The sequence below is a fragment of the Cnephaeus nilssonii genome (assembly GCF_951640355.1).
Source record: "Cnephaeus nilssonii genome assembly, chromosome: 20".
NCBI classification, from domain to species: domain Eukaryota; kingdom Metazoa; phylum Chordata; class Mammalia; order Chiroptera; family Vespertilionidae; genus Cnephaeus; species Cnephaeus nilssonii.
The window spans coordinates 26782681-26800543 of NC_137091.1; the positions used below are offsets into that span (position 1 = coordinate 26782681).

At 42.2% G+C, this 17863-nt stretch overlaps 1 protein-coding gene across 1 annotated transcript in view; it reads left to right on the forward strand.

The window, feature by feature from the left end:
- HSD17B2 (hydroxysteroid 17-beta dehydrogenase 2) overlaps positions 1–17863 on the forward strand; it is a 57905-nt gene that overhangs the window by 19195 nt on the left and 20847 nt on the right. The window contains exon 2 of the mRNA XM_079799652.1: positions 16699–16911. Coding sequence (XP_079655778.1) covers positions 16699–16911 — 213 coding nt within the window. The remainder of the gene's footprint in view (positions 1–16698; positions 16912–17863) is intronic.

Consider the following 17863-nt stretch of genomic DNA (forward strand, 5'->3'; position numbering starts at 1 on the left):
TGCTCATAACTATGTCAGGGAACAAATAATGAACCTCAGTCCTCTTGTCTGTGAAATGGGGATAAACATATTGACCCTAGGACCCATTTATTTATTTGACAAATACAGAGTACCTAGTATACACCAGACACTGTCCTAGATGCTAGAGGTTCAACAGGAAACAAAGCAATGTTTTTGCTCTCATTGAATTTACATCATAGTAAGGGAGACAAATATTTAGAAATTAATAGACCAACATGTAATACAATGTTAGGTGGGGGTAGGAACAATGCAGAAAAATACCAAGATATCTTAGGTAAGGTGTTTGGTACAGTGTCTCTACTATAATATGTGCTCAATAAATGGTAGCCTTTTATATCACTTTCATTATCCAACTTACGAGTTATCACACAGTATCTAAAGTGATTCTTTTAAAATCTAAGTCAGGCCCTAGCCGCTTTGTCTCAGTGGATAGAGCGTCGGCCTATGGACTGAAGGGTCCCAGGTTCGATTCCCAGTCAGGGCACATGCCCGGGTTGCAGGCTCAATCTCCAGTAGGGGACATGCAGGAGGCAGCCAATCTATGATTCTCTCTCATCATGGATGTTCTGTCTCTCGCTCCCTCTCCCTTCCTCTCTGAAATCAATAAAAAAAAATCTAAGTCAGTTCATGTCACTGTGTTCAAACTCTCTCTCTCTCTCTCTCTCTCTCTCTCTCTATATATATATATATATATATATATATATATATATATATATATATATATATTGATTTTGAGAGGAAGGGAGAAGGAGAGATGGAAACATCAATGATAAGAATCATTGATCGGATGCCTCCTGCACGCCCCCTACTGGGGATCAAGCCTGCATCGTGGGCATGTGCCCTGACCAGAATCGAACCATGACCTCCTGGGTCATAGGTCAATGCTCAATCACTGAGCCACACAAGCTGGGCTGTGTTCAAACTTTCTTTCTCTCTCTCTTTTTTTAAAAAAATAAATCTTTATTGTTGAAAGTATTACATATGTCCCCCCTTTTCCCCTATGGACCCCCTTAAACTTTCTAATGATATCTCATCACACTTAGAATGAAAGTGGTTATCACTATGGCTTCAAGCAGGGTTTCTCAACCTTGACACTGTTGACATCGGGACCGAACAGTTGCTTGTTGTGGGGCTGTCCTAGACAGAGCAGTACATAGAACCATCCAAGTCTCTGTCATGGAGCTTACATTGTAGATGTTAAGCAGCATTTTTAGACGCTACACACTAGATGCCAGTAGCACCCAAAAGTGTCTCTATATCTTGTTAGAAGTCCCCTCGGAGACAAAATCTCCTCAGTTGAAAACCACTGGCTTAAAGGCACCACATGAACTAGCCTTGAATTACTGCTCTGATTTGCTTCCTATTATTCTCTTCCTCACTTACTCTGTTCTGGTAAAAAATGGCCTCCTTGTTCTTCCTCTAACAATTATGTATCTGTCTGAGAGCCTTTGCACCTGCTCTTCTCTGTGCCTGGTGCAGACTTCCCTGGGATATATATTCAGCTGCTCCCTGCTCAGAGTTGCCATCCCTGACCTCCATAAAGGACATGGACTCCTCCTCCCTGTCATTATTCTGTCTCAACACCACTTGACACTATATGCATTTGTTTGTCCTTTGAATGTATCTAATCTTCCCCTACAATGTAAGCTCCATGACAGAGACTTGGATGGTTCTATGTACTGCTCTGTCACCATGATCTAGAGGAGTGCATAGTACATAGTAGTTGGTTAATAGGTAGCTGTTGAAAGAATGAAAGAATGCATAAATATATGATTATTAGAAGAACTGGCAGGAAGACACAGGATGGAAAAGGCAGGACATGTGTGAGATAATGAAGAAACCGGCCTGACTGGAATGAAAAGCAAATCCTGAAGTTGGGCTTGGCTGGGTGTGAACAAATTATAGAGATTGTTGAAACCCAGGTAGGGCACTTCATCCATTACCTATCAGACAGGTGAGAGCCAGAGTAGGTTCATGAGTGGGGGAATGCTAGTGTAGGGGAGGAGTCGAAATGAGAAGCCTGAGTCCAACTAGAAAACAATGCAGCGGAAACCTGGATCCAATCAGAAAATAACAATGTTTTGTGGTTGCGTGGGATGGTTTCCTCCCTTGTGCCATCTCTTTTTGGTTAGAAGTGTTGGGGCTGGTAGGTTCTGAGGGAGAGAATGCTGTGATTGAACAATGTTCACGGTGACATCAGAAGTGTGTGGTAACAGGAGTGTCAAGCTTTTGCCATCCCTGTTGAAAGGAGCTAGATCAGATTAACAGTCACTAGCAGTGGTTATTAATGAAATGGAAAATAGAGAACTTCTGTAAATCAGAGCTCTCTTGGATTTCTGGGCAGTACTTTAGTCAAATTTGACAGGTAGCGTCTTGCACCATTGTATGTTAGAAGCAACCGAGTGTTTGGCTATATGTTGGCAAGAATGACATCCTGTCAGTCAGGAACCACCTTTCCTGTGAAAAAGACCCACAGAGACATTATTAAGGCAGCTCTTTGTAGATGAAACTACAGATAATAATAGGGAGGAAGAACTAATCCACTTTAGGATAATGAGACAATTTAACTACATTTCTGGGAGGTTTCCCTGTCTTGGTGTTATGTTCATCTTAAGTAAACTTACTTTTTATATAGCAGTGAGGTGTTGTTGTTTTTTATGTAGTTGCTGAACATGTTTTTACAAGTGTTACTTTGCTTGTAAACCTTCCTGTAAAATATATGGTTTAAACTTTTAAAAAAATTTCCACTAACCAAACACATGGAAACATGAGAGAGTGATCAAAAGAATCCAGCCTCAAAAAGCACAACTGTATAATTTTATTTATTTGAAGTAAAAATCAGGCACAACTGACCCATTTGTTAGAAGTCAGGCTGGTGATAACCTATAGGTGGGAGTGACTGGAAGGAGGCACAAGGGAGATTTCTGCTGAGCTGACGTTTCTTGGTCTGAGTGCTGGCTGCATGAGTGGATTTACTCCGTGGTGTATACTATCTATAATAACAAAAGCATAATATGCTAATTAGACCAGACGCTCTTCCAGACAATCTTCCAAACAAAGCTGCAGTGGCCGGGGCCGAGCCCCTTGCATGAATTTTGTGCATCAGGCCTCTAGTAATAAATAAAAAATAATAAGGAAGTTTTCTAGAATGTACATAGAAGACTGACAGTCTCAAAACTATTATTGCCTTAGATAACCACCAGGCAAAATATATATTAGTTGTTGATTTACAAAGATTGAGTATATTCAGATAGAACTTGGTGAATAGGGAAAAAAAAACACACACTCCCAATGTGTGCTTTAGAACCTTATGATTCTAATTACACTTCTCCTCTTGTTCATTAAGTGACAGTGGAAACTTTAGATTCTTTGAAACTTTATAGTTTTTCATTTGCAAAATGAAAATAAAAAAATGTACTTACTTTTATAAGAGCCAACTCAAAGAGCTTCAAATGGCCAAAGCTGAAACAATTTGAGCAATAAAATACAGTAGTATTGGATTATTACCCAAAATATAAAATTAATATTCATGAGTCCATAATGATATAAGTCAATGGTTGAATAAATTAATAAACAAGGGAGAAGAGACAAAGTTTCCATGCAGAGGAAATCCAAATAATTTATGTAGATACTTCATTCTAAAGGAGGAGAAGATAACTCCTCGATCCTCAAGTGTGAGCTATGCAGAGATTTTCTTCCAATGAGTACGGTATGGAAAGGGGAGGGAGAGGAGAAGAACTTTACAGTGGAGAAACCTGACAACATCACTTCATCCAGGTGAATGGCAACGTCAACAGTCATTAATCATGTATGTAGTCTTAACATAATGTGACTGAAATGACACTTTACCTCACCTCTGTGATTTTCTCCCCCAAACACATATCCCCAGTCTACCAGTCTAATTATAAGAAAAAATCCCACAAATCCCAACAAAGGGCATCCTACAATATACCTGAACAGTACTCTTTTACTATCAAAGATATCAAAAGCAAGGAAAATTCTGAGAAACTGTCACAGCTAAGAGAAGCCCAAGGAGACATGATTACTAAATGTAATGTGGTATAGTCACGTGCTTAACAGAAAAAGCATGTTAAGTAGAAAGTACGGAAGTCTCAATCAAATATGGAATTTGGTTAATAACTATGGAGCAATCTTGGTTCATTAATTGTAAGAAATGTAGCATACTAATGTAAGATGTTAATAATGGAAAACTGTATGTGGGCATATGGAAATTATACTTTTTCTGAGAATCTAAAACTGTTGTAAAAAATTAAAAATCTTTTTTTTTTTTAAAGACTCACTTTACCTTGAGACCACTGGCATGAAGTGAAGTACCACATGCAATAAGCACCAGGATCTTAAACTTTTGGGACCTAGTCCCCTTATATAGGGCAAAGTTTGTTAGCACATACCTATTCCACCCATTTCCACATCAGCTCTGTGTTGATTGCCATGTGCCCTAAGGGAAATGCACATTTTCATGGGAACCGGATCTCAATAGGATGCTGAATGAAGTAGTCATCTGTGTACTCTAGTTTCATTTGCAAATACAAAGATTGAGAAACCTTTAGTAAGTTAGGTGCATGTAAAAAATGAATGGATAAATGTGGTCATTAATAAAGGATCTGAATTTTATCTGTTTGTGGCCCATCAGTGCAACATTGCCTATATTTTGAGAATTTTAATTTATTTTAAAAGTTTATTGAATACCTGTTATAAGTCAAGCATTATGATAGCATAGAAAATATAAGACCAAAAATAGTGTTATGCATAAATGATTATATTCTACTAGAAAAATAAGTGAAAAGCAATTTGATCAATAAATACACTACTTTTTGGGTTGAAGAAACAACCAAAAAGCTGAGATGAAGTATAATTAGGTATGAGATTTGGGATGGGGAATGTTGCAGGTTGTGTCCGGTGGGAAACAGATTCTGAGTCAGAGTTGGGCATGCAAGGTGCTTATTAAGGAGTGCCCTGGGTTATGCACCCGTGGAAGGGAGAAAAGGGAGCAGGATGGCCAGTCCCGTGGGGAGCTCTCAGACTGGAATGACCCTTCTGATTTCTTCCAAGTTGGGCTGAAACAGTCAGACCTTTGTGCTCCTGTATTGATCAGTTATTGGATGTGGGCCACATTTGGGGTCGGTGGCTCTCTAAAGCTGAGACAATCCCTGAAGGAGCTGACTTCTGAAAGATGTCTGCTGATAGCACTCCTAGCATATGGGGCAAATCCGTCCTTGAAAAGTGTCTGGGTGGTACATCACAGCGATGGCCACCGTGGGAGACAGGGACCTCTACTTTAAACACAATAGTCAGGAAGGTCTCTCTGAGGTGGTAACATGAGCATGAGCTGGCAAGGCAAAGAAAAGATGAAGTATTATATGTGCAAAGGTCCTGAGGTAGGAAAGAATTTAGTACTGATACCTCGGATATGAGCCACTTGGCACATTCTAGGCACCAAATTAGTTTTCTTTTTCCTTACTGAAGTCTGTCTTTTCTAGGTTCTTGATAACTAACTTTATGTTTCCTCAAATTGCTGTATGTTTCCAGTGGTGTGCTGGCGTTGTGTTGTACAGACTCTACAGAGTGAATTGTTGAATATGCAGGAATTTTTGAAGCTGATTATTAAACCATTGAAACCTTAAAAGTTGTCTTAGCTCAAAATGCTATAGGCTGGGCAGCTTCTAAATAACAAATGTATTTCTCACAGTTCTGGTACCAGCACAGTCCATTTCTGGTGAGAGCCCTTCCAGGTTGCTTAATGCCAACTTCTCCTTGTATCCTCAGGGCAGAAAGAGAGAAGACCTCTATGGCCGATTAAAGCCACTAATCCCATTTATGAGGCCCCACCCTCATGATCTAATCACCTCCTGAAGGTCCCAGTTCCTAATGCCATCACCTCAGGATCCTTGCAGGATCAGGCCTAAACCGTCAGTCAGACATCCCTCTCACAGTCTGGGACTGCTGGCTCCTAACAATTTGCCTGCCTGCCTGTCTGATTGCCCCTAACTGCTACTGCCTGGCAGCCTGATCACTCCCTAATCGCTCCCCTGCTGGCCTGATTGACACCTAACTGCTCCCCTGCCAGCCTGATCGCCCCACTGCCCTCCACTGCAGGCCATCTTGTGACGATGTGGGGGTGGCCATCTTGTGACAACGTGGGGGCAGCCATCTTGTGATGACGTGGGAGTGGCCATCTTGTGACAACATGGGGGATGGCCATCTTGTGACAACATGGGGGATGGCCATCTTGTGATGCAAGGGCATGAGGGTCAATTTGCATATTACCTCTTTATTATATAGTATAGCTGATTGACTGACATCACTAAAGTGGAACATGACTCAGCCTTATATCTCCTGGCATCGTGCAACAGGAGGCACCCAGTGCTGTCTACCAGGCTGCCTTGAGATAAAGAAAGAACCTATATCTAACTAAGCCTCTAGATCCAACTTTACTGGAAATACAGAGGACAGAGGAGCAAGTTGGCAGCACAAGGAAGCCATTTGCCAAATTCAGGATGTGGGATAATCTAAAGGACAAATGCCTTAGCATTTTCAACAAATAAGTGGCATAAAAGGGGAGAGAATAGAATTTTATGTAATAAATGAGTCTTAAGAGACACGGAAACCAAATGTGAGGTATAAAACTTGTTTATACCTTGAGTCAAACTAACTGTAAGAAGACATTTCTGAAATAAACTGGGAAATTTGAATGCCTCCTTGGTATTAGATGACATTAAAGAATTGTTCATCTTGTCAGGTTTATAATGACAATATAGTCAGGCTTAAAAAGTTCTTATTTGTTATTGGTGTATAGTGGTGTATGTTTACAGATTTATGGCTAACATGAAAATGACTGTGGGATTTGATTTAAAATATAAGAAAAAAAGTGTGTGTGGAGGAAATAGAAGAAATAAAATGTTGATAATTCTTATAGATGGAAGATAGGTACATAGTCCATTATAGAGTCCTCTGATCTTTTGTGGAAAATAGTTTTTAAAATATTAAAATGGCTCTGGCTCGTGTTTCTCAGTGAGTATCAGCCTGCATATTGACAGGTCAAAGGCATGGATTCCTGGTCAAAGGCACGTATCTGGGTTGCCGGTTTGAACCTTAGCACTAGGGTGCATTCAAGAGGTAACCTTATAGAAGTGTTTCTCACACATCGATGTTTCTCTCTCTCCTTCTCCCTCCCTCCCTTCCACTCTCTCTAAAAGAATCAATGGACAAAATATGCTTGGGTGAGGACTAACAAAAAAAAAAGTTAAAATGGTGAGGAATGGCAAAAGGGGTATGAGAGAGCATTCTAGGTAGAAAATCTGAGTGACCAAAGATGTGGGTAAGGAAGCACGAAAGAAACTTTAGGTATGGTGATGGGTGGCATTCAGGAGACCAGTAGAAGGACAGTGGGAGATACATCTGGAAATGGAGATTAGAACTGATCATGCAGCCTTTAAGATACCAGACTTAAGAACTTGAAGTTTAATCTATGGTCAATGAAAACCTCTGAGTCTGTGGAGCAGAGAAAAAAGTAGATGTTGAAAGACCCTTGAGATGCAGAATGAGGCACTGTGGACCAGGTAGATGGCAGGGTAGGGCAGGCAGCTCAGGGAGGGGGAACAGTGAGTCCAGGAGATCAGTGCAGTGCAAGGTGATGAGAAACATAATGGTGCCTGGACTAGGAGACTTTCATTTTATTAGCTGAACATTTTGTCATTGGTCAAGAATTTACTGAGCAACTACCCAGAACTGTTTTAGGCACAGGGGATAGACATTAAACTAGACAACCCAATAAAGTCCATGCCCTGTTGGAAATGACCTAGTTCCTTCTCTTTCCTGCTTGTATTCTCCTCCATGGAGTGTTCACTAAAGGATGGAATTTGAGTGCTCTGTAAAGAAATTATGGCCCTTAGTTCTTAGAATTTTTCTATTTATAACATTCTTCACTATTATAATGTTTTTTAAAAATATCTGTCTTTCCCCTAGACCAGGGTTACTCAACCTCAGCACTATTGCCATTTGGGATGGGATGATTTTTTGTGGTGGAGGCTCCCTTGTACACTGTAGGGTGTTTGGCAATGTCCCTGGCATTTACACCTTAGATGCCAATAACCCTCTCAAGAGTTGTGAAAACCAAAAATATCTCCAAACATTGCCAAATATTCTGGGGGGCAAAGTCACCCCTGGTTGAGATCCTTGTCTTAGACCAGTGTTTCTCAACCCTGGCCACACAATGGAATCACCTAGAGAGCTTTGGAAACTGTTGCCAATACTTGGCTCCATCCAGACAAACCAAACAAGACTCTGAGGGCAGGTTTGGGCACTGGTGACATTTCTGGAACCTAACACAGTGATCCCTGAATGAATGAATAAATGAATGAATGCATGAACAAATGAATGTGAAAAGAGACAGGAAGAAGTGTCAGACGTTAAAAGTGGCATTAGGGAAAGCCAGAGCACCACCTTTTCTTATGGTCATGGATACCAACTATTGAATAGACTCTTACCATTTTGTTTCTTTTTGAGGGGGTGGGCATTGAATAGACTTTAAAAAAGTATTCCAAGTATCTGCAAAGACACCCATAGAGGAAATGGGGCTGAAGAATCTTGGCTGAGTCTTTTAAGTTCTGCCCAAAGGGAGTTTAGCTCACCTCTTTCTAATGATCTCTTGGCTGAGGATTTGTGAAATTCTAGCCATTTCAGTTGACCGCATATCATCCCCATCGGCATTGATTTAGTATTGAGAGTCATTTCCAATGTTTCTTAACTGAAATACTCTCAAAGATGTAATATGAAATTTTGGATAGTTATGATGTCATTTTCTGCTACCCCTGAGAATGTAGATCCCCAATTTGTTGGCAATCTGATGGCAGGCTGAGTTGAGTTGAGCTGACTTTTAATGTCATGGGTTCAGAAAAGGAGATATACACTGAGTGGCCAGATTATTATGATATTTGAACGCATAATAATCTGGCCACTCAGTGTATATCCTATATAATAAAAGGCTAATATGCAAATTCTCCCCTAGACCAGGAGTTTGATCAGCAGGCAGGCCGGCCAACCGCCCATGTCCCCTCCCCATTGCCAGGCTGGCCAGACCCCACCCATGCACAAATTCATGCACTGGGCCTCTAATACACACACACACACACACACACACACACACACACACACACACACACACTGAATGGCCAGATTATTATGCATTCAGAGATCATAATAATCTGGCCACTCAGTGTAGAGCTAGATGTCAAAATCTTGGGATGGAGAGTGCGGGTACTGAATGGAGGTGAGGATTGGGAGAGAAGGTGTTGGAAGGAGAGATGCCATTTAAGAGAATAAGGAATTACAGAAGGAAGTAATTGAGAGCAATTGGTGATGAATTGTGCTTGAGCTGGGGTGGTGGTAGCAGGTAGAGTTCAGGAGAGTCATCAGGAATGGACTGTGGTGTGGGAATCCAGCCATTGTTCAAACCCAGCAGGGCTGCTTTGATTGGTTGCTTACTTTGCAGCAAGGCTAGGAATTGTTTCGTTGTATACCACTAAGAACAAATCCACTCATTGCATTTCCCCTTCTGGAAGAGCAGTTGCAATTAGTTTGTGCTGTTTTATGGATGATGGGAGTCCATCCTCTGTGAAGGGAGCTGGCGCCAGTGATGGGGACCCCTCTCCAGCAAAGAGCTCCCATCATTGGTGTCCCCAGTTTGTCTATCTCCTTTCTACCTGCTCAAGTGCTCAAAGAGACAGTGAATCATAGCAGTAAAAAACATGTTTTAGAAAGAGCAAATCTAGTTTTTGAGAGCTGATCCTAGAGCATCCCACCTGTGAATCTTTGAACAAGTATTTAATATCTTGGCATTTCAGTTGCCTATCTTCATTTAGGAATAACAGTAGTATGGGAGAAAGATTCATAAAGGTTATATTCCAGGAAAAAGTATTGATTTCTATTTAAAAGTTGACAAGAAAGATCTAGCTAGCTATTTCTTAGGACCTCACTACAACAGTTACTGTCCTTTTAGATTGCCATGGGCAAGGGACATGGGGTGTTGTACAATTGTCAAGGACTTGTTTTTCCTGAATTAGGAGCCAAGCCTTGCACAGCCCTCGGGGAAGTCTTAAGTGTGCTAGAGTTTTATATTATCTATCTACCATCTATAATAATAAAAGTGTAATATGCAAATCGACTGAACGGCCAAACAGCAGAACAACCATCCAGACGACCTTCCGGATGAAGCCAGGGCTGTGAGGGCTGAGGCAGCCGTGGCTGTGAAGGCCTACTCTTGCACAGATTTTGTGCATCAGGCCTCTAGTCTATATATATAAAAGCCTAAGCAACCGAATGACTGGTCAACTGATTGCTCTGACATGCACTGACCACCAGGGGGCTGATGCTCAATGCAGGAGCTGCCCCTTGGTGGTCAGTGCACTCGCACAGTGGGAGAGCTGTTCAGCTGACTGAAAGGTGCTAGATGCAGGGCTCACAGCTGGCCAACACAGCCCAGAGACCGTAGTGAAGCAGCAGCGAGCCTACCGAGTGGCAGCGGCGGCAGGCACAGTGGGGCCAGGATGAGCAGGAGTGGCAGGTAGGAGTGGCAGATGGCATTGGACTGCTGGTTTCAGCCTGATCCCCACAGGCTATGCCGAGGGACCCCACCGGTGCACAAATCCGTGCACCGGGCCTCTAGTTTTATCATAACTTAATCTACTTTATAGAGAACAGGCAGTGTCAACCTGAGAGTGACAATTCTGATGGATTGATTCAGTATTAAATAAGGGAGAGGAAAGTCCTTTTCTCCTTAGTTTTCCACAGATTTCCAGGTAAACAACTTTTGAGCCAGAGGACATGTGCAAATGGGAAAGTATGTCAAGGGTCTTGGGCTCAAAGGTTACAGGGGTGGGGCAGGTCATATTAATGAGGAGTGCTGGCAATGAAAATGTGGGTGCAAACAATGGAGCATGAGTTTTGTTCTGACTGAGAGAATGGCCTATGTAAGGGGCAGCTATTGGGATCCTCAGCTTCAGCTCATGGATTCAGTTGGCCCATCTGCTTAATCAAGAAAAATAAATGACCAGGATTTTCAGGTGAAATCACCCATTTGAAGTATTTAACTTTTTACAAAGTACACAGTGTGGGCCATGAAAAACACATATTCCGACTGTGTCCTCTTATTAATACATAGTTGGTCCTCAATTTTTATTTGTTCATTCCACTATCAGAAGTGGAATTCCACTATGAGAAAGGGCCTTGGTACCTCAGAAGATGCCCACCTGCTATGAAGCTCTGCTTTAAGCTGCTATTGGTTGAAGACAGCGTTCCCAAAGTGGAGACTTAGAGGAATTTAGGGACAGGGTCTAGAAAGAGGGGATCAGTGGCAGAAAACAGAGCCGTGATCCTTGGCTAGTTCATCATTGTAGTTAGAACAGCTGTGATGACCTTCTGAGATACAAACTAAACTGAAACCCTTCTGATTGCAGGAACTAGAAGTAACCAATGAAAGAATGTTTAAAAAAGTTAAATAAAAACCTAATAAATACCTGGGTAGCAACTGCCATGTACAAAGCCCTGTTACTTTAATATATCATTCTCTAACAACCATATGAGGCAGATCCTAGTATCACCCTACTTTATAGATGAAGAATCTGAGATATGGAGAGGTTTACTGATTGTCCAAAGTCACACAACTGGTAAATGGCAGAGTCAGGATTTGAACTCAGGTGTCTTGGCTTCAGAATCCAGGCTCTCACCATTTTTTTCTACTGCATTTTAATTAGGAGAATTTTATGGTTTTGAGGACTATGTGGAACATGCAAAATTGGTTTATATAATATTAGCTTAAAAATTAGTTGTCAAAGAAGAGTGTATAGAAAAAGAATAGAAGAAAAACATGAAAATTATAAAAGTTATACTAGATTGGTGAGCTTATGGATAATTTCTTCTTCTATTTATCTCATTGCTGATCATACAATTTATTTTTTTCTTATATAATGTTTTAATAATGACTAAACCATTTATCAGTTTGCATTCCCTCCCTCCCCCTCTTCATCACTTTTTCTGAATGTAGCTTCCAGCTTGTGTCCAAAATTGCACATAAAATCTTATTTTTGCAGGTTGGGTGTGTTTAATTCAAGGGACCTAGCCCTGAAGAACTCCTGAGAACTAATTTTTCACAACTCACCTAATTAAAGATTTGACCCAGCAAATGAGGAGACATATTTCTGTTCACCAGCTATTATGGCACCCTGATGTGGCAATGGCATAAATCCACTTACAATTAACCCACCAGCTTTGAAACTATACAATTATTAAGTCTTTTGAATTAAAGTGATTTACGTTGTTTCCATTTTGCACATAATTTTGAATGAATCACTACTTTAAATTCACTCCAATCTTGCATGAATGGGACTCTAATCGTAATTGCTTACTCCAAGTTGATGGATTTCCAGGCCACCAGAGATAGAATGATCTCAAAAGGCATAGCTTAAAACCAACCCCAGCATTTCCCCTATCAGGGTAGACATCCAACTCAGCAGTTTGCTGAACACTTACTTTGAGTCAGGTACTTTCAACACCAGTGAACTAGGACTCTCTCTCTGTTCTTTTTTTTTTTTTTTTTAATATATTTTATTGATTTTTTACAGAGAGGAAGGGAGAGGGATAGAGAATTAGAAACTTCAATGAGAGAGAAACATTGATCTGCTGCCTCCCGCACACCCCCTACTGGTGATGTGCCGACAACCAAGGTACATGCCCTTGACTAGAATCGAACCTGGGACCCTTTAGTCCGCAGGCCGACGCTCTATCCACTGAGCCAAACCGGTTAGGGCTCTCTCTCTGTTCTTAAGGAGCTCACATTTCAGTGCCCTCTTAAATGCCTATTTAGTCAACACATACCTTTTATTGACCACCTTCTATGCTAAGCCTTGTGCTCAGGAAGAAGTGAATAGTTCATGCCTGAAATGTTTATATCTCAAACCCTGCCTGGGTTCCAACCTCTGCCATGTCCCAACCGAATGACTTAATCCTCCAGTGTCTCAGTTTCCTCCTCTTAGGGTGGTTCGGAAGATTCCATCAGTTGATATGTGTGAGGCTGGCTGGAAGCTGGTGAGCATTCAGTTGGTATTAGGCATGATTATTTTCAGAGGCTACTACATATTGCGTAACTCTGATGAAACACTTTGCCTTTTCACAGAGGCGCCAGCCTTGTTTTTGGATTTCTGGAATGCACAAGGGTTATCCTATCGGGCAGGGAGTGGCTCCCCAGCCACATACTTTCCCAAGGCCCTTTGACCCTGCACAAACCCACAGCCTTGCGACACCAGGGCTAACACAGCCTTATCTCTAACACTGTAAATCAGAAATCATGTCTGGGTTAGAGCCACTAGACTGATAACAGCCACATGTGACATGTTGGACCTTGTGCAAAAATACCCTTTGTCTTATTGACTTTCAAGCTCAGCACAGGAGGGAGATACTATTATAATCCCACTTCCCAAATGAGGAAGTGGAGGTTCCAAAGTGCAATATATAACATTTTCCAAGGCTCAGACATGGAAGAGGCAGAATCAAGAAGTCTGAATCTTAATCCAGATGTTTAGCTAACTGTTGGTTGAGGCAAAATCCCCATCTACCAATATTGTGCATGTAAAGGCTTGAAAATCAGGAAGAATGGCATAGTTTTGTTTAAAAAACAAAACAAAACCTATATGGTAATTACTTGAAACAGGCACTGTTAAGCACATCAAAATATTAACTGATGTAGGTACCATTATTAAGCCCATTTTACAGATGAGGAAGTTGAGGCATGGAAAGGTAAAATAACCTGACCAAGGTTGCACAGGTAGGGATGGGGAGCCAAGCTCACACTCAGGCCTCTATGCTATCCTTCCTCATGAGTAAGTACAAGCAAATGGAGCAGATAGCCTCCTGTCAAATTTGGCTTTATTAATTCACTTTCAAATAAAAAACAAATCCAGAAGAAACCAAGATGGCGGCATAGGTAAACACCTGAATTTGCTGCTGTGCACAACCACTTTAAAACTACAACTAAAAGACAAAACGGATATCATCCAAAACCATGGGAAGGCTGGCTGAATGGAAATTATACAACTAGAAGGAAAGAGAAAAGCACACTGAGACTCGGAGGAAGTGCGGAGGTGCAGAAGTGAAGTGTGGAGGTATGGAGGGGCGCACGCAGAAAGGGGCTGGCAACTGAGTACGTTGTTGTCTTTTTCAACTGGGAGGGAGACACAAGCTCCCCACTGCTCTGAACTCCAGTTCCGGGTGAGACTCTGGGACCCTGATTCATACAGGGAGAAACTGGACTGTCTGGCATCAGGCTGGAACACGAGGGCGGCTTTCTCTCAGAGGTGCTTACAGCCATCATTGTTCCTGAATGGTGCCACAGGACACAGAGACCCGGGGGCCTCTTTGGGGGAAGGGCTGATGGTCAGCCATTGCTGTTTGCTCCACCCAGGTGATTCCCTGAGACCCTGACCCACCCAATTTACAACCTCACCCAAGCTGTGCGTAGAGGCTTTTGCATATGAATGGCCTGGCCCTTTGCAATCTAAAACCTAACATACTGCAGCTGGGTCAGAGAGCCCCAGAGCCTCCAAAAAAAGGCCCAAGGCTCCACAGCAGCTTGCATTACTTCACAGCTGGGCCTCATCTGGGCACCTCCAAACTCCAAACAAAGAAGAGGAGTCTGCAGATCTCTCTGTAGCTCCTGCTGGGTGGCCTCAGGCAGTGGCTGACTTTGCACCTCCTTAGAGATCCAAGAGCCAGTGGTCAGAGTGAGGCCATTCAGATTACAACTCTTCAGATCCATAAGATACACACTCAGGGAGCAGACTCAGTGAGCACCAAAGCCCACTGAAGCAAGCCCTGCCCCATAAGGGTGTCTCCAGCACAGAAGTTCTCCCATCGTAGACACAACTGATCCTCACAGCCAATTGGCCTGGAGGTCAATTCCTCCCAGTGATACCAACAACAATCAAGGCTTAACTACAACAAGACTGTGCACACAGCCCACAAAGGGGTGCACCAAGAGTGTCCACCTCAGGTAACTGGGGAGGCTGAGCCACTGGGCCCTGTAGAACACCTAGCACACAAAGCCACTCTATCAACACAGGGAAGCAGCCAAAATGCGGAGACAAAGAAACAGGTCACAAATGAAAGAAATGGAGGAAAGCAAACTACAGGATATAGAGTTCAAAACCATGGTTATAAGGTTACTCAAGAATCTTCTAGAAACCTCTGATAAATTTAGTGAGACCCTCGAGGGTATGAAAAAGGACCAACTAGAAATTAAGCATACACTGACTGAAATAAAGAATAATATACAGAGGTCCAACAGCAGACTAGAGGATCGCAAGAATCAAGTCAAAGATTTGAAATACAAAGAAGCAAAAAACACCCAACCAGAAAAGCAAAAAGAAAAAAAGAACCCAAAACTATGAAGATAGTGTAAGGAGCCTCTGTACAACCTTAAGTGTACCAACATCTGAATTATGGGGGTGCCAGAAGAAGAGAGAGAGCAAGATATTGAAAACCTATTTGAAGAAATAGTGACAGAAAACTTCCCCTACCTGGTGAAAGAAATAGACTTAAAAGCCCAAGAAGTGCAAAGAACCCCAAACAAAAGGAATACAAAGAGGACCACACCAAGACACATCATAATTAAAATGCCAAGAGCAAAAGACAAAGAGAGAATATTAAAAGCAGCAAGAGAAAAACCAGTTAGTTACCTACAAGGGAATACCCATACGATTGTCAGCTGATTTCTCAACAGAAACTATGCAGGCCAGAGGGAGTGGCAAGAAATATTCAAAGTGATGAATAGCAAGAACCTACAACCAAGATTACTCTACCCAGCAAAGCTTGAAGAAATTGAAGGTGAGATTCAGAATTGAATGTGAGATAAAGAGCTTCACAGATAAGAAAAAGCTAAAGGAGTTCATCACCACCAAACCAGTATTATATGAAATGCTGAAAGGTATTCTTTAAGAAGAGGAAGAAGAAGAAAAAGGTAAAGATAAAAATTATGAACAACAAAGTGACAACAACAAATACATATCTATCAACAAGTGAATCTAAAAATCAAGTGAATAAAAAATCTGATGAACAGAATAAACTGGTGAATATAATAGAATCGGGGTCATAGAAAGGGAGTAGACTCACAATTCTCGGGGGGAATGGGGTGTGGGGGGTGCAGGAAGAGACTGGACAAAAATCGTACACGTATGGATGAGGACAGTGTTTGGGGGGGGGGGTAAGGGCAAGGGTGGGGTGGGAACCAGGTGGAGGGGAGCTATGGGGGGAAAAAAGAGGAACAACTGTAATAATCTGAACAATAAAGATTTATTTAAAAAACAAAAACAAATCCAGATTTAGCAAAGGGAGGTTTTATTCCCTCCTAAGTTCTTTTGCCACCAGCTACTTCTGGCCATCCCCCCATCAGCTTTTCTCCTACCCCAAATTCTCCCTCATCTCCCTTTTTATATACAGAAAAAATAAATAATCTGTTTTGCCTTCTCTGCCCATTTCCCGCTTAGATGAAAAAAATTCCTCAAGACCCACTCTATCCAAAGAACATGGACCATTATAAATAGCATGTGGTGTGTTTCCTTATTAAATATTTTCTCCAGAGCCACTTTGTCTTGCTTTGACCTCTTGCAGGTGGCGATTCTGGGATTGGTCATGCTCTGTCCAAGTATTTGGACCAGCTGGGCTTCACTGTGTTTGCTGGAGTTCTGAATGAAAATGGATCAGGAGCAGAGGAACTGCGAAGAACCTGCTCCAAGCGCTTCTCTGTGCTCCAGATGGATGTCACCGACCCACAGCAGATAAAAGATGCCTACAGCAAAGTGGTGCAGAAGGTGCAGAACAGAGGTACTGCCTTCAGCCACCCATGTCCTGCATTGCCCTCCACCTCCTTGCAAATGCCCAACACGGGTTCCAGCCTGTAATTACTCCTGCCCTCTAGTCCATTCTGGCTGCTGACCACATCTGAAGACACCTCTACAGAGCAGCTGCCACGTGCGGGGGCCTCTCGTAGACATGAGTATGTTAGGAATGAGTCAGGCATGGTCTATCTTCCCAGTACTTACAGAATTCTTTATCCTGGTTTCTCCAACATCTGCTCAATCACTCTCCCATCAATCACCGCCTCTCACTCCTTCCTCATTTCTCTCCTTACACCAATATTAACATGCATTATATTTTTTAAAAGCTTCATAATCATGGTTCTTCCTTAGCCACTGTCCTTTCTAGTTCCCTTCCTTCATGGCCAAGCTCTTTGGAACCCTGCTGCCCAGGTCTGGCCAAGCTAATTAGCATTATCCTAAACTCCAACCTCTTAACTGTGGTGGTGGTGGTGGTGGGGGGGGGGGCAGATATGGCAGGGATCTCCCTTTTCCAGGTCCAGCACGGAAAGAGAGATGAACCGGTTCTGAGTGGAGGTGGCTGGGGATTGAGAAATAAAAGAAAGAAAGAAACAAGACGCAAAGATAGAAGGAAAAAAGCTGGGACTGTTGTCCTCTCTGATGGAGGGACAGGGACCCAGGGATGCAGCGTGTTTATTTATACCCCTAAATACCAGGGGGTTTCACCAAAAGTTAGGATCAAAGGAGATTATTTGCATTCTTGAGTAGGCCCGAGCATTCCTGGTGCTTGACTGGATTTACATATCAAAGTCCCACTCCCCTACACCTGGGCTGAAATGAAGGCCAAGCTGATAACACTCTTGCCTTTTTGGCAAAGCCTGTTCCCAGGTCAAGGCTCTGCCTGTCGCCCTGAGTTCAGCTGACAATAATTAAAGAAATGTCCATGTGCCTTTCCAGGG